We start from the raw sequence: 22,333 nt of genomic DNA, 5'->3' as shown, positions 1-22,333 counted from the left end.
TTACGCCTGTACACACCAGATGATATCATAACGTCCATGTCTATGTTTTATGTGGCCTGTAAAATAAAAATAAAAATAATATATACTGGTATTGTGAAATTTTATCGCATAATAGTAATAAAATGTACTGTTCTTGTCGTGTCTGGGGAGAGTCACCAGTAGGTGGGAGCACTAATCACCGCTGGCGTTCAGACTGCAGGATATTGAAGCCACGAAGAAGAATGGTGTGGAACAAGGAAGTCGATATTTTACAGGAAACCAGCGTAAGCTGCTTTTTGTTTTGTTTTGTCTTTGTTTTTCTGTAATACATTGAGGGTCGTTTTTAACCACCGTAGGTAGCTAGATTAGCTGATATGTTGTAACTTACTTAATTTTTCTCTATTAAGTTTATTTTTGTAAGACAATCGGCGACATTTGACGTTAGCCGTGATCTAGCTTTAGACAGTAACAACAGAGCTAGCAGGCCTGAAGGCCATCTGTCCATTGTGTTCCCGTCAGTCAGATACGTGATCTGTTTTTATCAAGCAGATAGTCGTAAGCTTACACTTTGTTTGGAAACATTAGATACCACAGTGAACAAACCGCCAGGGCTGCTGTCACCCGTTAATCGCCCTGGTAAGGTTAGCTCTGCGGGCTAACAGGTTGTATTGTGGATAGTCAGTCTGCTGACCTCAACGTTACCAACGGAGCGTTTAGCGCAGTCACATCACTGACAGTAAAGGGACACCAGCACTACAACAGACTATAAAGAGATTGGACGGCAATGTACGCCCCGCCGGGTTCTACCGTTCCTGGAGGCCGGAGGAGGAGAGGGGGCACCTCCCTGCCCAAGCAGCCGGAACGGAGCCTGGTGTCGGCTCTGCCCGGAGCTCTCTCCATCACAGCGCTATGTACGGCTCTGGCGGAACCGGCCTGGCTCCGGGTTCATGGGGGCACCTGTCCGAGACAAGAGCTGGGGGTGGCAGATGTTTTGGGATACATTGATCCTAAGCTTCTGGACGGTGAGGAGCAGCACGAGCCCGTTATAACCAGTTGCAGAGATTAATCTGGCGTTTTTCACTTGTAACGATCTATGATGTCTCCTTGTCCTCCAGATTATTGTGTGAACCCGCAGACCATCTTGCTGCTGCGGGTGATCGCAGCTTTCTGTTTCCTGGGCATCCTGTGCAGCCTGACTGCTTTCCTCTTGGACGTGTTTGGACCCAAACACCCTGCGCTAAAGATCACACGCAGATATGCATTTGCACATATTCTCACAGGTATCAGTCTGTCATACTACAGCTCTGATTCTTTCATTATATATAAACAGTTTGTCATTTGTTACTACATAATTTTTTTCCTTGTCTCTACAGTTTTGCAGTGTGCTACAGTGATAGGCTTCTGCTACTGGGCCTCGGAGCTCATCTTATCTCTACAGCAGCAACACAAAAAATACCACGGTTCCCTCATATACGTCACCTTTGCCATCAGTTTTTACCTGGTGGCGGGTGCAGGTGGAGCCTCTATCCTTGCGACAGCTGCAAACCTCCTGCGCCACTACCCCACCGAGGAGGAGGAGCAGGCTTTAGAGCTGCTGTCGGAGATGGAGGACAGCAGTGAAACTTTTCCAGCCGATTATGACATTGCCAGTCAGTTTCAGCCGCCGCCTGCATACACGCCCTAACGCCGCCAGACTGGCCTTGCTAACACACGCTTCTCTCTCAGCACGGCTATTGGCTTGATGAGCAAAACCCACTCTTTATCAAAAAGGATATCTTTGCAAATACTCTCTGTAATGAACACAGCGCGTGCACAGTTAGTGCACAAACTCCTTGACTGACAGTGCTTGAGTGCATGAAAGCTTTCTTTAGTGGTGGCAGAGATTGAGGAGATGATGAGTCTTTCTTTCATCACTGAAGTTTGTTTGTAATTTGCATGTAAATGGCTTTTAGGATGTGGTCCTTACATGTAAAGCAATCTCAACCGCGAGGAGTGCTCAACACGGCTCATCACAAGTGATTGATGAAACAGCCACAGCCCGATCGGTGCCATTTGTTGAAGCTGAGCTGTTGGCAGATTGTCAGCGGTTGTTTTGCTCTTCGTTGGACGTGGATGGAGCGTTGTCAAGCTTGGTTTTGATTTCATTTTTTGATTGCCATGTGTATGATTTTTATTTTACTGATACATCAAAAAAATGCAGGAATACGCGGAGAAGATTGTTTTAGACTTTTTCTTTTATATAAAAAAAAAATCGAATAGACCTTATTTATTATTTAGTCGTCTGTGCTGTGTCTTATTTCCTTTCTTTTGCTTTGTAGGCATCTGTCTCTGGTTTAGTCTTATTTAATCACATCTGTACTTGAACTAACACAAGGAAACTGTCAAAAAAAAACATGAGAGAGGTTTTTGTGGTGTTTTGAAAAGGATCCTGGCGTGTGTTGTGTTTAGAGCTAGCAGCCACGGAGAGATGGAGAAACATGTTTCACAGTGAGGGTGACATTTAGTAACAAATCTCACCACGTGAGTTGGTCATTACATGTTTCTTGTATTTAATTTCAAAAAATAAACCTTATTTGTACTTTGTGATTACCATTTGTGACGGTTGCATATGTGTTTGATATGCATGAGGTCTTTGGTGAGCAAATTTTAAACCTCTCGGCAGAATCTGACGGGAACACGTCACGTACGGCGTCGGCTGAGGTTTAAAATTGTGATTGACGTGGTGATTGTAGTTGGTCGTGTATTGTTCTGTTAACACCATTTTTGTTCGTTTTTGTTCCTCATGCTTTCATCACCGTTGTGTAAATATTGATCGTTTATACATTAAAAAAAAAAAAAGTGGTCATAATAAAGTAAATGCCATATTTTGCCTCAGGTTTTGTCATCTGTAACTTGACTCTGAATCTTAGCTGCTTCTTCCACCAAGTGCATCCTATAGGCAGGAGCTGCAGTTTTCATTTAACAGTGTATTGACTTTGACATTTCCGTCTGACCGGGGTATTTCTGGGTTTACCGTCTAGACGTCGTAGACGCAACTTGGCATTACAGTGAGTAAGAGCCTTACAACCTAATAGACTTTAAAGGGCATGCAGTATACCTTATACTGTATAAAGGCATTGCATTACATTTTCATAAACTGCGCACAGATGCAAAGTGTTGCGTCAATGTCATTATTATTATTATCATCATCACTCAACTGCCATAACAAGTAAATTTATATTTTTAAAGACTTTTTTTTCCACTCTTTCTGCAGTTTTCTCCGCTCAGATACAATACCAAGAATCAAACTCTAAATAGGTCAAGATATTTCATGGGTTAAAGCACTTTTAGCTTACCCCCCAAAGCTGAAGTGTCCCTCTGTGGCCAAATTACTTAGGTTAATCAGATGAATAAACAAGGTATTAATAGGGAAGGGTGTTCAGGAGGGGAATAGGTCAGTCGAGGAGAAGAAGCGATGGCTCTTCCCAGAAAGTAGAGCTTACAGGGTAACGTCACTTGGCCACACACTGGCGATATATATACGGACTGCCGCAGCAAGATCAATATTACAACCATCAAAAGTCTTTACAGGCTCAGTGGCAAGCTGTTCAGTCATATTTTGCTCCTAAAACTGTGAGATTGAAGCTAAATCATGCTGGCAACCAGGACTCTGCTGTCAAAACAAACGCTGGCTGTTCTGTCTCGTCAGCCTGCCTGCTTTGTTCACCACGGTGACTATGGCAACTGGGGAAATACCAATGTTGCAGTGGTAAGTCAAAGAAATCAACAAAACATCAGGAAAAGAAAAAAAAAAAAACAGTCGGGCACAATGTTAGTGTGGGCACTATTGTGATTTTGTGAATCACAATGTATTCCAGGTTTTCTCAGGATGTGGCTGGTGGGATGGGACAGATGTCCATGAGGGAGTATAGTGAGTATGAGTCAGGATAGGAACTTTGCTTTGACATGTCTCCATGCAGAGATGGTAATTCACAACTCTTGTCCTCAGCACCATGTACCACCTCAGCCGTAACGGTGCTCGTTTCCAGATGTTTGCTCCAAATCAACAGCAGATGCACGTGATGGACCACATGAGAAAGCAACCTGCCTCTGGCGAGAACCGGTAGGCTTGTTAGGAAACACTGATGCACTCTCAGGTGGATCAGGGTCCTAAAAGGGTCCAGTGTCTCATTTAACTTTGTAACGTTACTCACCTGACAGGAACATGATGACGGAGGCAGCTCGCTTCAGTCACGGTCAGGGGATGATGCAAATGCAGGACCTGTCCAAGCTGGATGTCAACAGCTTTGATGCCGTCATCTTTCCCGGAGGCCACGGCATCACCAAGAATCTGTGAGGAATAATGAAATGTGAAGTAATCACCGTGAGGCTGTGTAAACTAGATTAACATGAGACACAACAGAAGCTGGTACGATGCAGACTGAGCTCTAATAGTGGTATATGACTTTCAACTCTTTAGATCCTCTTTTGTGAAGGATGGCAAAGACTGCAAGCTGCACAACGACGTGGAAAGGGTGCTTAAAGATTTCCACCGTTCACGCAAGCCTATTGGGTAGGTATCATCTGATCACTATCAAATCTATCAGTACTGAAGGAGCAGGAACTGTAGAGCTGTACTTGTGTATAATCGATTGGTTAAAGTATCAGGGGAGTAGCGTGTCACTGTGGCTTTTTTTAATTTATTCTTTTTTATTTATTTATTTATTTGTTTGTTTATTTTTAAGGTGCTGCACAATCACTTAAAATTCACACTTTAAACACAAACATGAGGCAACATTGTAGACTGTAATTGGTTCCTACCAGGCTTTCAATCAGATTACATTAGATCACATTAGACTAGATAAACACGAGATTTAATCAATCCCTGTAATGGAATTGGGACGTTGGAGCAGCTGTAGAAAGGAAAAAGCCAGACAGTGAAGACCGAGCTTTTATAGAGGATCGGGGGGAAAAAAAGAACATCTCAGTTCACATTTTCCATTAAAATATTGTGGATGTAAATAAAAATAAAAATAAAATTGAAATAAAATAGGTTTTTTGATTATTCTTATTAACAGTTGCATTAGTCATCTGCTGATTTTTTGGGGGTCTGGGTGGTAAGTACAGTGTTTCCTAAAAACTAAGTTTACCATTAAAAATGATGATGTCCATAGGTGTAAAGCGTCTCAACACCCCTTTGCTCACACAGGGAATTTGCATTTGTATTTTATAACAGAACAAACAAAACTATATAAAATAGGCTGGGATACATTTGTTAAAACAGTCACAGAAATAGGAAAAAAAAAAAAGAGGCAAATCTGAAAGTGTTATAAAAACCTGCATAAGATTAAAGTTAAAGAAAGACTTTTTGTTTTTTCTTTTACTTACTTACATCAGAAACTTTTTTTAAAAAATAATAAAAATTATGAACTCTTTGAAAATGACTTTCTCTCTCAAGATGATGCACCATATGAGAGGCTTTCTGGTGAAAGTCTCTCACTGATCAGAGCAGACACAGCAGGAAGAGCAGGTGCTGTAAAATCAATGTTTACTCTAAAGAGGACGGTTTACTGTTGGCAACATGAAGGCTGTGAGAGCAGGCAGACTAATCCACAGGGTTAAAGCAGGTGGGACAGAGTGAAGGCTCCAACACTGAGACAACAGACAGGATGTGATGTGGCAGAAAGTGACTGATCCTTTGGCTGCTACATTGGTATACAGGGACTGATGAAGGGGATGAGCAACAGCTGTGCAGACAAGGTGACAGGGTCAGGTGGGAGGCCACCTGGTGGCCAGATGAAGAATGGCAGGCCTGAAATGTGACAGGAGATGCAGGATTACAGGAATTAAAAAGAGGAGTCAAAGGCTGTAGGAAGAGGAAGAAGAGGGTGAAGCATGTCCTCACTACAGCACAGGGTTACTGGACCTTGACCCAATGGACAAATACCAGTGTAATCCTTTCCTATTCCCATTAATCTCTGTGAAGAGTTGTCGATTTACTTTAAATCCCAGCAGACCTTTGCACACACATAATTCATTATTGCTTTTTAAATTTCTATGTCTTGAAAATGCTCAGTGGATTAGAAATGGCTCACTAGGATTTTTTTAAAGAAAGATATTTTTTCAAATGAGCAATAGTTGATCTGAATTAACTACGTGTCTGTATGTCGTGTCTCTGTCAGTGGCCTGTTTATTGTAAAATATAAGGGAGAAATGTTAATGCAATAGAGAACGTACACAGCCTTTACTGCCTGCGTTCGCAGAACTCACAGACAACTATTATCTCCAGGTCTGTCACTGTAACAGCCAAACATCACTCATTTTCCATTCTTTCTATCATTCTTCATGTGGACTGTAGGTCGTGTTGTTCTCTCTACACTGCATGACAACCACCCAGAGCTTCGCTGAAGCAATCCTAGTAGATTGTGTCTAATAGTTGTGTCCTGGTAGGCAGGGCTGTACCATGAGTGGGCTGTGGTTTTCAGACTGCTGCACTGGTAGTTCAAATTATCAGCATTTTATAAGCCTGGCTACTCAGTTATACACAATATATTTTTTTAAAACTCACTTTACTCTTAACTGTTTTTTTCTCCAAAAGATTAAGGCACAAATTTAGCTCAGTGGGTCTTTTTCAGCCATTTCAACTTCAAAATCTACAGCACTCCCTTGTGTGGACTACCAGTTGTCTGGACTGTACTGTTAATGGGTTAATGTGTGAAATAATAATAATAAATACCAACCATAAGAATAAAACAGCTGTATGTCTTTAAAGACACACTCACCCACTCAGGTGTTTCCACTGTGGCTGATTATGTCTCTGCTCAGGTTTCATTTTCATTCTATTTCATTCTTTTCTATCTTTGTAAAGACGCACATACCTGGTTCAGTTTAAGACCTTTGCCTGCGTGTCTCCCCTCTCACTCTCTCTTTTCGTGTTTCCGGTTTGTTTCTACTGCCAAGTGTCTAGTAAAAATAACAGGAGAGCGAGAGTGATATCAGCACACACCCACACAGTCCTGACAAGAGGTCCAGTCATGCACAAGTGAAAACACCTGTGTGGGTGGATCATACTGCAAGTGTGTGCACAGGGGCTTTAAATAACCCACTGTTACATCAGATGTAGTCCAGGATTGCTTGTTAATATTGAGCAAATTATTTGATTGAGTGGAAAAGGGGTAAAAGCTAATTAAATTCCTGATAGCATCGGTGTCTATGTCAAGTATCAGGTGCAATTATTGGGATCCCTCTGACTTAAACCACATTGAAAATGCATTTAATTCTGTATAATCCCACTAAAACTGCACTGAGCTTCACACCGCCACCCCAGTGCTTCATGCTGGGAGAGCTTTTCTTTTTCAGGCTTTGAATCTCCCCTGTTTGACACTGGTAAGGCAATTATTCTCACACCCTGATCAGTCTTGCCTCTTAATCTTGACCTCATGAAAACCTCAACTTACTGTCTGCTCCTGGTTTCAGACTGGCCAGCATGGCTCCCATGCTGGCTTGCCGTGTGCTGCCCAGCATCGAGGTGACCATGGGCTACGAGCGGGATGACAACACCCGCTGGGGGAACTGGCCTCATACGAACATGGTGCAGGCGATAAAGAGCATGGGTGCACGCCACAATGTCCGCGAGCCATATATATCCTTTCAAAAATCTCTATTTAAAACATACATTAGTTATAAAATCTATGTAGATTTATGCTTTCTCATTATTTTTGTTCTGAAAATCACTCCTGCTTTGACCTTAACCTTTTCTTTTACGAAGCCTATGTGGACGAGAAGAACAAAGTGGTCACCACCCCTACCTTCATGTGGGAGACAGAGTACCACTATCACTATATATTTGATGGGATTGGAAATATGGTCAAACATGTCATGCGCATGTCAACCAAGTGAGCTGTGACAATGAGCCTGAAAAAAAGCAATAGAGGCAGTTGGTGTTGATGTACAACATACGTGTCTGTATTGTGATGAATTCTCACCTGAAATAATATAAATGCTTTAGTTAAAGAGCAAATGGCTTGTCGTGTGTAATTGATGGTAGTGGTTAATATGGGTGAGCATGCCACATGTACAGTAGGTGGGCCGGATAACATCTACAGAGACCTGACCTGCACAACAACAACAACAATAGGGTCAGTACTTTAACACCAATTGCTTTGTTACAGAAATGGGATCATAGAAAAAAACACCACAGCAGTACATAACACTACATAATCTACAAACATGAATGTACAAAACAATTAATGTTTCTTTGGTCTCATTAAGACTAAACCGTTGATGCCCTACACCTTGTATGTAGTGTACACCTGCTGTTCACCCTATTATTATCTTCTTAAAACTCACTGACTAAAACTACAAAAAATTGTAAGATGTTAAATCCCTCATCCAAATCCTTGAAATAAACCATAAATATTATGGACCATTTCTGGCAATGCTGAGCAATGTTTCCATGTCACACCTGCTGAGTGCTGGGGTAAGATGGTTCACCTCTTTCCAGCGTCTACTGGATGAACTGTCATGATGACTCAGTATCCACAGTACGTCAAAACACAGGAGGATATTTAAGGATGGAATTAAATAGCTCTGTGACTCTATAGAGGGCACTGCTGGTTTGTCAGTCAGTTGATTCTGGGGACAGTGAATATCTGCACAAAGTTTCATGGCAATTCCTCCAATTGTGGTTGAGATAACAACATGAACCGTTGTGCAGATATTCACTGTCCCCAGAGGATGTATTATATAGATTGTGATGATCCCTTACTTTTACCCTACCGCCACCTGTGGGCTGAGTTTTTTGGCTTTTACTGAAATGAAAATGAAAATCGGTCAAAAAAAGTCAAAAATTTTTTTGACCTCAAAATGTCATAAAAAATGTCATAGTATAGTAAGGTATCAAAATATGCCAAAAAAAGTCATATTTTAGTAAGACCTCAAAATGTCATAAAACACGTCATAGTGTAGTAAGGTATCAAAATATGCCAAAAAAAGTCATATTTTAGTAAGACCTCAAAATGTCATAAAACACGTCATAGTATAGTAAGGCGTCAAAATCGGTCAAAAAAAGTCAAAAAATTTTTTTGACCTCAAAATGTCATAAAAAACGTCATAGTATAGTAAGGCGTCAAAATATGTCAAAAAAAGTCATATTTTAGTAAGACTTCAAAGCCTAAATAACACTAAAACTGTTGTGGTACAAAAAAATTCACCCGCTTAAAATTCTTACATAAATTCTGGCGTGGTTACATTGAGCGACAGCTTCATAGACACTGGCAGTTAGCTCTTTGCTAAAGCATCGGCTGGGCTAGGCGGCTACATCCAAAGGCCACCGACTACCTCCAGCGGTTGACAGGGGCTGCAGTGGACGTATTTGTTTGCCAATGTTCGGATAGGTTTTTGTGACAGTATGGCTTGTTGTAGTGTAGACTGTACTAACTAGCATGTATTAGCATATTTTGCCGCTGGCTTATGACTTAATTGCCGATTTATGGTCGCTGCTGATACAGATAGAGGACCGCAGCAGCTAATGTTAGGAACGCTGTTGCGGCGTGTTCCGTGCTCTCAGTCTGTTTATTGCGGGAATACTAGGCTACAATTTTATTTTGTCTCATTTTTCTGTTTAAAAAGTCCGACATTGAATGGACAGAGCAGCTCCGTCAGTAAGCGGCTGCTGTTATTTGTGTGCTGCTGTAACTGTAAGTGGATAGTGGATGGAGGCAGCGGTGAAAGCCGGTAAATATTAAACATTTTAATATATTATTATTATAATTGTCGTTATTTTTATTGTTATCGTTAATATGACAATAATAATAAGTTCTTGAAAAAAATTCTTAACATCATTTTAGATAGTAATTTCAAAGAGTTGTAACGTTAACGTTAACTTTTAAGATGAGTTTTGGCGGATTTTTTGGGCTTTATTTCTTACGTAGTATGACCTCAATAAAAGATTAATTATTATTTCAAGTGCTGTGGTGTTATAGTTTGTAAGGAACTGACCTTCAGGTACGAGTGCTCGCTGTGTGTCGCGGTCGCACAGGGTCCAGCTAGTCGGGTCGGACTCAGGGACTGTCGTGCACGCGTGTAGCTGCCGCTTAGCTTGTTAGCCTAGCTGATTAGCAGATTAGCATTACGCTAGCTCGGTTGCTCCGAGCTAAGCGAAAAACCAATGGGTGACGTCACGGGTGCTACGTCCGTGTTTTATACAGTCTATGAACCTAACGTTGGACTGGGTGAAACTAATATTTTGCATATTAAGGGGGGATACGAACGGCCCCTCCCAATTTGAGATGATCCCTGTTTCTACTGAAATGTGATTGGCTCAGCCGCTCAGTCAGTCATCAAACTGTCAAAAGAAAAGAAAGACGAGCAGGGTAAATTAAGAAAGAAGCCACAGACACACACACAATTGCTTTAATTTTTAAATAAACATAGTGTTTGAGTATGCATAGTATGTGTGAGCATATGTAGCTTACGTTAGTACACTCTACTTACTGTATATCATGTATATCATTAGATTGTTTTTATATTGCAAATAAAGTATTCATGTTAAAATCACAGTTCCACTTACAACCGTTGTGCGATCGAGTAAAAGGCCTCTCCAAACCAAGCTCCCGGGCTGAATTTCAACCCCAGCCCGCCCCTGCCTGTGTGTGACTGAAGGTTTAATGATATGAAGGAAGTATGATGACCCATCTCAGGTGTTGTGCCAGCCAACCTTAGTTGGAGTAAGGGAGAGGATGAAAAGAGGGATGAGAGAATGAAGAGGGAGGGTAAAGATGGGTTGAGACGACTGAGATAAAAGGAGAGAATAGGTTTACCAGGTATAAGTCAGGTGGTTACAGGTGTGGCCCTGCTCTGGAAACTAGTTAACATAATCAAGTTAAAGAGCAACTGTGTTCATTGTTACGTTTTTCTTTAAACCACTACAAAAAAAACCCAACGCTCTCTCTGTTACATTAAGAATAAAACAATTTATTCATTACAAACATATAAAAATGACAAAAACAAGCAGGTGGCAAGATATAAAAATTTCCAGTTTGTACAAAACTTCCAAAATCATCATCAGAAATGCATACTCACTCCATATGAAGAATGTCATCTGTCTGTCTAAAAACAAATTAAATCTAAAAACATGTTGAATCTTTCCCAAATACAGCTACAAAGATATTCTTTAAATCTCTGTCAGGTGACGTAAAAAAACAGCTTTTGTCATTTTTCAGTAAAAAAAAAAACAGACTAATGGGCACAAAATTCATAACGACAGACTTGTAATTCAAATACAGAATCAGAAGTGGATGAAATATTCACAGTGCTGCCCTCACATCAGTGATGTGAATTGTAAACATCGTTGCATATCGTAACTCACCTCAATAAATATACAGAAATACTTATCATGTGAGCAAAACTTATATATATTAAAAAAAAATTAATCCTCTAGTCAGTTTTGTCTGATTAGCTCGCCAACTCAACCCTTCCAGGGTCAATCATCTAGCATCGTTCCATTAACAAAGATAAGGCAAAAATCCTTTCCCCTGTGTCTTACAGTGTTTCTTTCTTTTTTTTTTTAATCACAGAGGAAAAAGTGTGACTGATTCAGGTGGAGTAAAGTAGCATTTTTTTCATCTGATGAAATGATGAAGAGGAATTTACAATACAACAGCAGGGTTCATTCACATTAAGGTACATATAAACATTTGTACATTTCTGAACAAATACTGGGAGGCTATGTTAAGTGATTTGATTAATAAAGGGAACGTTACTGTGGCAGATAATCTGTATGAAATACGAAATTATTTCAGAAAATCAGCAGGTAAATCACAGTGGAAAATAAACAAATTCATCTTTTAAATACAGATTATTGTTTGGAGGTATGAACGTTAGATAGCATGAAATGAGCTTTTCTATCGAAGTACAATTATCAGTGTCGCCCAATCATATGATCTTTAAGTACTTTGTGTCATATTCAGAGGGAGCTGGTGGTAAAAATGCTGTGAGCACTGTTTGACTGGGAACACAAGCGACATTTCCACAAACAGATGTTATCTTGGACACAGACCTACATAATTTTCTTCAGCATCCCTTTATTATTAAAGGGAAGTCTTTGATGTGATAGACATAAACTTGAAATACAGCCTTCAATATGTAGCGCGCAGCACGCTGCTGCCTGTGTGTCTGATTGTCACAGTTTAAAAAACAAAATCCCCAAATACAGCTGCACGAGCTTCTTAGAAAAATAAATAATCCCTTCTCAGCTTCATTATGCACAGTGGAACGAGTATGTCATTTGATAACAGTTTCAATCTGTCTCATAAAATTGCTTGACTCTTTTAGTCTGTCGAAACAACGGATAAACACTTTAAACAATGAGTTCTTTCGCACAACAGAGCTCCATCGAGGTGTGACGTGTCCAGGACCACAGTGCTGCCGTCTGTTCACTAAAACTGCTATTTGGTATCTGTGTTAGATATACCTGTGAAAGACAAGGACAGAGAGAAGTGCAGCATTAGAGAACAGTCCTTAAGAGGACATTTTTAAACTACGTTAACTGTAAATTGAGCCGTATAGATTTTGGCATGCACAAAATTCACTGCACATGGATGATCCAGGAGCAGGCAAAAAAAAAACAATAACAAAAACAAAAAAGGATGCAGGCAGGTGAGCAGTGACAGGTGGAAAAAAAAAGGAAAGAGGTGAGAAGGCAGGCAGAATAACGGACCAGGTTAAGCTGCTAGAGCAGTGCGGAGTTGGTGTCAGAGTCTGAATCGTGGCCAGGGGTGAGACAGGGCTCACGGGAACAGATGGATTCCTGAGCCCGCCTGTACTCTTGGTACTCCTGGCGGAGAGCGTTGAAGCGCGCCTCACTTAGGGAGCGGCTGAACTGGCAGCGAGGTGGGTTGGAAACTGGCGGGCTGACTGAGGGAGATGGGCCTGGGGAGGGCATCAGGGAGAGGAAATGCATGGATGGGCACGTCATGGGACAAGCTCACAATAATCACAGCACACGATGAACACATGCAGCATTACGCTCACAATGACACATGCAACATCAAAAAACATCTCACACATTAGAATTTAAAAAAGCCAATGATCACCTGTCTGTTGATGGTCCTGGAGGCCACCGGTTTGATCATATCTGAGCTCCCCCCTTCCTCTCCGCAAGCCCATTTGTGACTGATCAAACCTCATGGCCTCCAGGACCTCCGAATCCACGCAGGCATCAGCAGAGTCCCACTCATAACTCTCATCTACTGATGTGTTCCTTCTAATGAGATACACAAAACAAGTGGTCAGATCACAGTTATTACAAAGAAGAAACAACAACTGAATTCATGTCTTTTTTTTTTGGCAGCATAAATAAATCCCTCTGTGGAAGAAGACACTCCAGTGTGTTAGTTGTTATTGTCCAGGCGTGCTGGCGTTTCACCTTTTCGCTCTCCTCTCAGGCAGCTCCATCTCAGCTCTGTGCCGCTCGCTCTCCTCTGTGGTTTCGGGGGAGCTGAGCAGTGTGGGAGTGATGGACAGGGAGTGTCGGAAGAGACCAGCGCTACCCCTACCACTGCTCTGACTGGCATAACTGGCCCTCCCTCCGTCCCTGATCTCTCTGACCTCCCGGATCTCAGGCTCCCCTCCCCTCCCCATCATCCTGTCTGGATGTCTGTAACTCTCTCCCTCCCTGGGTGGGAAGGGGGTGTAATAAGGGGAAGGCCAGCTGATGCCCCTAGGCAGGTAGGACCTCGGAGGGCCCCTCCTGGGGTCCATGGGTCTCATGCTTTCACCTCTGGATCCTGGCCAGTGTTGGTACTGGGGCACAGGAATGGAGGAGGGCATGGGGACATATTTATGCTGGGCAGACCTCAGAGTTTCTTGATAAGAGGGAGACCACCTGGAGGACTCTGGGAAAACAGTGGCTTGCCGTCGTGGATCGGAGGGTTCCAGCATTGGGGAGAGTGAGGCTTGTCTGGGTGGGTACATAGAGGGCGTGAGGTAGGAAGGACTAGCTAAAGGTCTTTGTGCATGATGAGGCTTTTCTAGGCTCCCCATGCTGGGGCGTCTGAATGGGACATACTCCCGCCAAGAGGGGCCTGGTCTGGGAAGGGAAGGTGGAGTGCGGCCCAAACTGTAGGACTTCACCCTGACATCTGGGTTTGGAAACTCGTCCCAGTAACACCTCTCAGAAATGTAAGTCCTTGGGGTCTCATAGTGCTCCCACCTCTGTGAGCCTAAACTGATGGATTTCTTTAGGAAAGGACGAGGCTGTCCCATGCCCGAGAGCGTCCTACAAGGGCCTATACTTAGTGATTTCTTCAGAAATGGCACAGGGGCTTGACATATCCGTGATGCAATGTTATTAGTCCTGCTGCCCTGAGAAGATTGTCTTTGGGATTGCTCTGATAAAGACTCACTACTGTCTACAAAACTCTGGGAGTGTTTTGACACTATATCTGCCATGCCTTTAGCTGCACTGAACAAGGTGTGAGCTGACCTGGATCCAAGTCTGGATTCAGGCCGGTCTGTGCTTTTATTCCCAACTCGAATTTGTGTTTTCTCGTCATAGAGCTGCTTGCTAGTTTTCTCTGGACCACGTGAGGGTAGTCTTGTCTCATCTGGGAATCTTACTCTAAGTGAAGAATCTCTAGCTTCCACATGGGGGGAGCGTTTATAACCTTGTTTTCTACAAGTGTCAAAGCTGGGCTCTGCAGCAGCCTCAGAATGAGTTTGTTCAAAGCAAACCTCCTTTGAGTTCGAGTCTGTTTCCTGGTTTTCTTCCACATGAACCTCCCAGTTTTTAGGAACGACATCAGGCTTAGCCACCACAGATTGTTCTGGATTTTGTGCTGAACTCTGTCCAGCGGTGTCTGTGACTTCAGCTTCTTCCACAGGCTCATCCACACTCATTTCAATGAAACCTGGAAGGCTCAGGTACTCAAGAATTGCACTTGTCTGCAGTGGGGACATTTTGGGAGATGGGGCCACAGGCTTGGCCTTGAAGGACTCTGACATTCTGGGCACAGAAAATTGGGACTGGTCGGTCTCGACCTCTTCTACAAGAGTCAGTGTTGAAATAGGGCTAGGACTGTCGGAGAAAAGACATTTGTCACTCCTTCTGGAGCGTGCTCGGACCCCCTCCCTTTCTAACTCAGAGTAAAACCCTGAACTCCGTCGCTCATCCCGACCCTGAGTCTCTCTGTCTTTGGCCTTTGCCCCTACATCATGATGTTCATAGGGTAAAGTAGAATAACTAGAGGGACTGGGATCCCTTGTGGCTGTATAGTCTGCAGTTCTCTCAGGTTGATTATATGGTACAGAAGCTGAGCTTTCAGGCCGCTCACTGTCACCTGAAGGACTTCTGGCAGCTGAGTCCCAGGGCTGAGAGCCTGCATATGCATATGAATGTCTGGACCTGGGAACAACACCTCCGTCCTGTGTCTTTTCCCGCAAGTCCCGGTCAGTCACGGACTTCCTGCATATATCTGGATCACCCAGAGGACTCAATGACCTGGCTCTGCCTGGGGTTTCTAAACACAGAACAGGTGGGCTTTTTGAGGTGATGTCAGGGGACAGCATGGGCAGGGAGGTGTTTTGGGTGACAGGTGAGCGTGATGAATCAACAGCAAGAGAGTCCTCCGAGGTCTCCCTAAATGAGCGAGGATGCCGTGACCTGGGTGATCCCAGGGTCTCCCGGGGGCTCTGTACAGGAATGAGGCTGGTGACAGAGGTAACAGGGCTAATATCCCACTGTATGCGAGACGTAGGGAGCCGGTCCATGGGACTGCTGGTGTTCCCAAAGTAGCACGCCCTCCGATAGTCAGATACCCGGCTTGTCTGGCCTGAAGGCCTGTGTTTCTGTCTGATAGTGACATCTTGTGGTTTCCATACTGGCTCTTGCTCTGACTTGGGCACATCCCTTTGAGGGCTCTTTGTCGTAACAGACTGTCGCTCATCTCTTCCACGACCACGGCTTCTCTGATCATTTGTATAGCTCTCTAGCTCTCTCTCCATTTCCTCCCTTTCCTTTGCCAGTTGGACACACTTGTTGATACTATCCCTTTCCAGCTCACTGTCTAGTTGTGAGACCAAGGTGCTGTTATTAGTCAGCTGACTTTCCATAGGCTTGTAGCCCAAATGGTGAAGCCTGTCTCTGTCTCTATCCAGAAGCTTTGTTCTCCTGCCCAGACTGGGGAACAGATCTTCATTGTGGCCCGCCATGCGGTATCTCCGGAGAGAATCACTAGGTTTTTTCTCGCTGTTGTCTGAATAAAAGCTGGCTCTTTCCAGCAGGGCCTCTGAGCCTTGTTCGTCATCAGAGTAAAAGCAGCCATGACGGGAGAAGTTTCTGGCCATGGCCCGTACTCTACCAGGAGAGGGAGGAGGCCTGCTGAGCTCTGGGACGTCCACAGTGAGAGGAGAATCCTTCCTCTCGTCCTTCTCTGAGCTTAAGATGCTTGACTTTGGAGAGTCCCTGAATGATGTCCGGTTGCTCCCTGAGCCACTTGCTGCACCATTACCTTGCAGGACATCCTTCTTCAAGTTTTTCTTATTAGAGGGACTGGAACCCTCTGGCAGTGGTTGGACAATGAAGCGTCCATCTGGGCCTCTGGAAATAGACTCCAGAGTAGTTGGAGAGGGGTCCTGAGACCCCAGGTGACTCTCAAAGAGTGTGTAATGAGGTGGTGGAGACGAGTTGGACAAAAGTTGTTTCCGCTGGTCGTGGTATTCCCCACGGCTGCCTTTATCAAAGGAGGACCGATCAGACTGTGAGGAGGAGGAGTTGGGGAAGAAGGGAAGTGGTGGACACAGCTTCAGCTTTAGGACACTGTCTGGGCTGCGAGGAGGCGAGCGAGCTCTGAGAAAGATGTGGACAAGGAGAAAAGGTTTAAAACAACTTCATGGTGCTGTGCCTTCCAATAAAAAATGATTAACAGTTACAACTTGTAACTTTCTGCACATCCATACCACATCAAGGATTGCTGAGATGGTAATGTTAGTAAAGAAGTTTCATTTCATTCTTTATATGGAGTCAAAATGTCATCAACAGATCAGATAATGTAAATATACCATCTACTTAAATTATGGAGTCAGAGACCTCTTAGCATAGTATTAAGAAATATTGATATTAGTGTTTCAGTCTACCAATGGCTATAATAGCTATACATTAATTAAAAAAAAGCTCAAGCTTAAATAATAAGTTTTTCTTTTTAAACAGCCACAAATACAGTAGTTTATATAAACTATACATGACCTGATGAAAATACACAGGCTTATTGTTAAGGACACTTACTCTGGAGATGAGTTCTTCTGGAAGGCAGCTGGCAGATCTAACAACAGGTGAAGAAACGATTAAAATTTCAAACAACAGCACAGATGAAATTATACAAAGTGTACTGATTATAAACTTGGAAATCAGAAATTGCACTTTCTGCGCACCACAGTTTAAACAATCACATTTTTTTGTTCTGATGTTTTACCTTGTCTTCTCTTTCTGCGCCTACGCTGTCTCCTGTGACTCATATAGCATGCTGTCACCAACGACAGGATGATGGCCACAAACAGGAAGCACACTCCTCCTAACACACCAGCCAACAGGGGCTCAGGGATGACCTCCAAGAAACTCGGGCGCAGGGGGTAAATATCCATCCCTGTAATCAGACCAGAGTCAGTGATGGTGGTGGTCGCAAATTCAATTGCTGAAACCAACGCAAATTGTTTAAATATCCAATAATACACATATGATAATCATGATGACCCAGTATCCATGTAAATCTTGTGGTTAATTATACAAAGCCACTTACCTATGGTGGATACATTGACAGACTCACTGGGTTCACTGAGTAATTTGTTGCTGCGAGACATCAGCCGCAAATCATAATTGGAGTCCTGAGAGAAAGAAAGATCAGGGCTTTGATTAACTCCTCAGAATGAAAATATAAAACTAGTATGCTTGTGATGGAAGTTACTTTATCAAACAATTTCATTATAAATCATAGCAGCAGTTTGGCACAATAGCTATATAATCTACATGCAACCAGGTTGTGAAAGCAAGAAACAGGCCACACTGACTGATCGTTGGAAAGTACAGATGCAAAGGAATAAATAATCTGATCATTACCCTTAGCAATCCTTGTAAAAGTAGTTCACTCTGGTTGGCACTGATGTTGCTGCTGAGGATGACCCACTGGCCTTCATCTCTGCGGGCCTGTAGGACATAGCCTGTCAGTGGAGAGGATGGAGCCTCTGGAGGCGACCACTGAAGGAGGACACCTTGTCCAGTGCAGTTAACTGACAGGAGTATGGGAGGATCCAGGATTGGGAGAGTGGTGACAGCTGTAGGTGCTTCTGTTGGCACAGCTGATAAGAAACCCTGATATGAGCTCATACTGAGGCAAAACAGCATTAAAGAGAGTGAAGGAAACTGAAAACAGAACACAAGTTCACTTTCACAAACCTTGTGTTCGCACAGAAACGATTTCACTAAAAGGTCCAGAGCCAAGTTTATTCTGAGGTAGGACACTGAACTGATAGCCTGTGCCAGCAAGAAGCCCGGTCACCAGCAGGTAGTTTTTGGATGTGGGAACAGGCAAGGACGCCCATTCGTGTTTCCCCCTGGACGCCTGCTTGACCCTGGAAGATTTTTCAAAACAGCCAAAATTAAGACAGAAGTAAAAAAAATCTGGGATTGCTGTTGGCATCTGAGAACTCCGTCATATTGTGTGCATTATATATTACTGACCACACTGTGAACTTCTGGGTGTATCCACCATCAAAGCCAGGCACCCAGGACACGTTTGCCTGGTTCATCTCCGTGGTGACAGATACTGAGGACGCACCATGAGGACTGGTGCCTGAGGAACAGAAAAACACACATTCAGGTAAAGTGTAGTATATCATCATACTAGTTTGCAGGAATAAGGTCGTCCCCACTCACCCAGCACCATGACCACAGTGCCCACACTGACAGTCGCAACATGATTAGAGGCCAGGCACTCCCAGCCCCCATGGTGATCTTTACTGAGTGGCTGCAGCAGGAGGGAGCCATTAGCCAACACAGTGAACGGAGAGCGAGGAGTTGGGCCAATCTATGAGACAAGACAGGCACAACTAGTTAAACAGGGAATAAGTATGGAGTGTTTCTGCAGCACATCTATCTAGAGTTCAAGATTTCCTGTACCTTGCTCCATGTTATGTTTGGAGTGGGGTCTCCAATGGCTTCACAAGGGATGATCAACTCTCTGCCCACCTCCTGGAGATACTCAGGCCGAGGAGGCACTCGCAGTGTTGGCGGGTCCTGAAGGAGGGAAGGAGCCTTGTTACGTCTATCCATTTATATCTGTGCACTCACAGTAAAAAAGTTTTCTCTGAAGCGAAGATAGAGACAAGAAGACCGGCCTTACTTGCAGAATGACTTGTGTCGGTTCAGACTGGCCCATGGTGCCGTAACTGTTATAGGCAGTACAAGTGTACATGCCAACAGCATTGTCATTGGCTGTTGCTATGAAAACTGAGCCCTCTGAGTTCACCATCCAACCTGGGAACTGGAGAGACAAGAGGAGGGAAAGATACACACACAGTGATTCCAAGGTTTCCACTACATGAGACATTTTAATTCCATGGCGCATAACTTACATTGTCAAGATTTAAATCATTCCCGTCTTTGGTCCAGTTGACATACAACACAGGTGGATCAGCCTGGACAGGACAGACAATGACCCCCTCCATGCCCGCAGGCAAGTATGTTTCCCGGGGCATTCGGCCTACACGCGCAGGGTCTGAGATGAAGGAAGAGGAATTAATCACAAGATGCAACTTAAGACGTTCTCGCCCAGGGCATGCTGGGCCCCACAGAGTTACTGAAAATGGATGCGTACTAAACCAAACCCTTACGTTTCACTTTCAGATGTGCAGAGGCAGAGGGCGGGGTCAATATCCCATTAGTTGGGATACAGGTGTAGTTGCCAGCATCTTCTGGGATGAGATTAGGGATAAGAAGCGTTCCATCCACCAAAATCTTCACTCTGGACTTTAGAGACCTAAAGCCAACCGATACAAAACAAGGTGCATTTTAAGAAATCAGCAAATTGACCCTGACGAAAAAAACTTTGTTGTAGTGAGAAGAAGATTGTTTGTTTATAAAGATTATTTATCAGAGCGTAACCTTGGAAGATGTCACCTTAATCTGGGCTGCAAGCTCATTTGTCTCTGGTTTATAGGGTGCTCATGACCACATGATATAATAGTCTTATAAGTAATCTAATTAGAATTGATTGCATTAGCACCATGCTTTGGAAAAACACCTAATTGATCCATTGTGTTTGGCACAAGTACACCTGAGCAAGTCAGAAGACATTCCTGTAAAAATGGTTCCTGGTATTCCACTGGGGGTAAACGAGCATTTTGTTAATTGATTGCTGGTGATACGTGTAACTATGTTTGGCATTAGACAGAAAACAAGATGCATGAAATATCTTCTGTTCATGGATATTTTAAAGGCCTGGACTCACTCAATATGGTAAACATTCTGTCCTTGTTTCAACCACTCGTAGGTGAGATTGGAAGGGTAGGCATCAGCCTGGCACTGCAGAACTGCATCCTGGGACATGTTGAGAGTGGTGTCCTCTGGGTAGATGATGATGATTGGAGGACCTGTTTTGGCAAAGTGGAGAAAACCATAAGACACTTTGATGTAAATACTATACCGTCCTATAGTGATGCAGTCAGTCATGATTAGGATTAGTAGAAAGATCAGTGTTGGGTGGTGTTAAGTCTTTAGTTTTAAATCACTGCAAGAGCTGGGAATAGACTGTAGGTGGCAGTACAGACTATGCAACCATGACTCAAACTGTTCCCTGGGTTTTCAGTAGCGTCACAAGATCACAAAGCCTTGGAGCAGGACAGGCATGAGAAGAAAATTTCATAGGTCTGAAAAGACTTGTCCCTGGAAAATGTGTGAAAACGTGTGGTTGAGGTTATTTTTAAAAGGAGCTGGAGCTGTGTCTTGTTCACTGAACATCACAGCACATGTTCAAAAATGAGTTATGCAGAGACTCTGTCTTTCCATGATGACTGACAGCTCAATACTGACCTTTGACCTGCAGCTGCATAGAGTGGGTCAGGTTCCCCTCAGTGTTGGACACGTGACATTTGTACACTCCTGAAATATTTCTTGTGACGGAGGCCAAAGACAAGGTACCATTGAGCACCTAAAATGGGGCGAAGGTAAAGAGTAAGAGGATCAAAGAAAAAGAGAAAAGTTGGAGGAAGATGATGAAACAGCGAGGACAACAAAGCAGTCTGCTTCAAAGCAACACTGAGGCAACTGAAGAAGAAAATGCTAATCATAAAGTATTTCATTAAAATACTGCAAAGGCCATCTGTTAATGCTCCTCACTTTTATTTTTTCATGTTTCTCAATTGGACTCTCATCTTTATGCCAGACAACAGTTGGTCGAGGGTTGCCATGGGCTCCACAGCTGAGAGTCAGTGAGTCTCCCAGCAGAACCTCCACAAAAGTTGGTGGTTTCTTGATAAACACAGGTGGAGCTAGAACAAAGACAGCACAGATGGAATGATTATTTTTATTTACATATTCACATGGGACATAGAAGACAGCCCGAGCACTAATTTGACTTTGTGCTCTAAATGCAGAATTTAACAGTCAACCGTAGCATTTTCAAACTGGACAATTTCGCAGTAAATGTTTATCTAGATAATTCCCAGATGTTGTTGTGAACAGTTTTTGTATCCTTTGAGTGGTGATGGGCAGTTGGTACACTTAGTATTCTCACTGAAACTGTTCACAATGTGAATTATAACTCTTCATTGTGTGGTTTTTGTGATTTGAGTATCACAAATATAAATGGAGCACAATACCTCAGATACCACTACAACCTCAGCAAATCCCAATGAAATTATATATATATATATAATATAAATTAATTAGAGAGCAGAACACAGACCCAGCTTTGCCAAGGTTGGTCTGTTGTCTCCAGTGAGACCATCCATGATAAGAGTATATGCAATCACTGAATTGGAGAAAGTTTTAGGATAAAATATGTCTATGTACAAGGTTCTTTGTTAAGTTTAGTTTTGCGATTACTGAGCATATTCTTAGGTAACGTGTACTGACATGAAATTCAATACATGCACTGATGTAATGCTTTTTATATGCAAGAAAGGCATCCAGTGCTCATCTGCAACCTGATGCAGCACATGTAGGCCTTTCAGTCGCTGCGGTACAATTATATCAAATCCCTGCTTTTCACTCTCAAGACAACTTCTCACTCTACTGTGGCATAACCAGTGTGTGTGTGTGAGACAGTGTGAAAAGTAGGTGGGTTAAAAAGACATAGATTTAAGCCTTTAACCTTAATCTTTAGCC

The 22,333-nt window shown here is 43.1% G+C and overlaps 4 protein-coding genes across 4 annotated transcripts; 2 read left to right on the top strand and 2 right to left on the bottom strand.

The window, feature by feature from the left end:
• The first annotated feature begins 230 nt into the window (after nt 1-230).
• Nucleotides 231-2,843, top strand: tmem127 (transmembrane protein 127). The gene is made up of 3 exons (XM_041043121.1): nt 231-1,001; nt 1,095-1,259; nt 1,353-2,843. Exons 1-3 carry the CDS (start codon nt 764-766, stop codon nt 1,661-1,663), a joined length of 714 nt encoding a protein of 237 aa, XP_040899055.1. The 5' UTR covers nt 231-763; the 3' UTR covers nt 1,664-2,843.
• Nucleotides 2,844-3,610: 767 nt separating this feature from the next.
• es1 (ES1 protein, mitochondrial) lies at nt 3,611-7,857 on the top strand. The gene is made up of 7 exons (XM_041042690.1): nt 3,611-3,727; nt 3,837-3,889; nt 3,968-4,081; nt 4,180-4,311; nt 4,439-4,531; nt 7,435-7,600; nt 7,723-7,857. Exons 1-7 carry the CDS (start codon nt 3,611-3,613, stop codon nt 7,855-7,857), a joined length of 810 nt encoding a protein of 269 aa, XP_040898624.1.
• A 3,122-nt stretch (nt 7,858-10,979) lies between these two features.
• Nucleotides 10,980-14,693, bottom strand: LOC121184008 (protein turtle homolog A-like). Its single transcript, XM_041041344.1, has 4 exons — nt 13,385-14,693; nt 13,053-13,222; nt 12,677-12,888; nt 10,980-12,430 (listed from the first exon to the last, which is right to left on the bottom strand). Exons 1-3 carry the CDS (start codon nt 14,407-14,409, stop codon nt 12,689-12,691), a joined length of 1,395 nt encoding a protein of 464 aa, XP_040897278.1. The 5' UTR covers nt 14,410-14,693; the 3' UTR covers nt 10,980-12,430; nt 12,677-12,688.
• Nucleotides 14,574-21,957, bottom strand: igsf9b (immunoglobulin superfamily, member 9b). The gene is made up of 17 exons (XM_041042036.1): nt 21,912-21,957; nt 21,344-21,495; nt 21,038-21,155; nt 20,457-20,598; nt 19,840-19,985; nt 19,582-19,724; nt 19,350-19,490; nt 19,127-19,243; nt 18,884-19,034; nt 18,689-18,800; nt 18,404-18,579; nt 18,068-18,306; nt 17,751-17,835; nt 17,427-17,597; nt 17,240-17,276; nt 14,692-16,804; nt 14,574-14,597 (listed from the first exon to the last, which is right to left on the bottom strand). The coding sequence occupies exons 1-17, from the start codon at nt 21,955-21,957 to the stop codon at nt 14,574-14,576; spliced, it is 4,113 nt and encodes a 1,370-aa protein (XP_040897970.1).
• Nucleotides 21,958-22,333: the final 376 nt, after the last annotated feature.

Source organism: Toxotes jaculatrix, chromosome 7 (assembly GCF_017976425.1).
Source record: "Toxotes jaculatrix isolate fToxJac2 chromosome 7, fToxJac2.pri, whole genome shotgun sequence".
NCBI lineage: Eukaryota > Metazoa > Chordata > Actinopteri > Toxotidae > Toxotes > Toxotes jaculatrix.
This window is presented reverse-complemented; position numbering and strand designations above follow the sequence as displayed.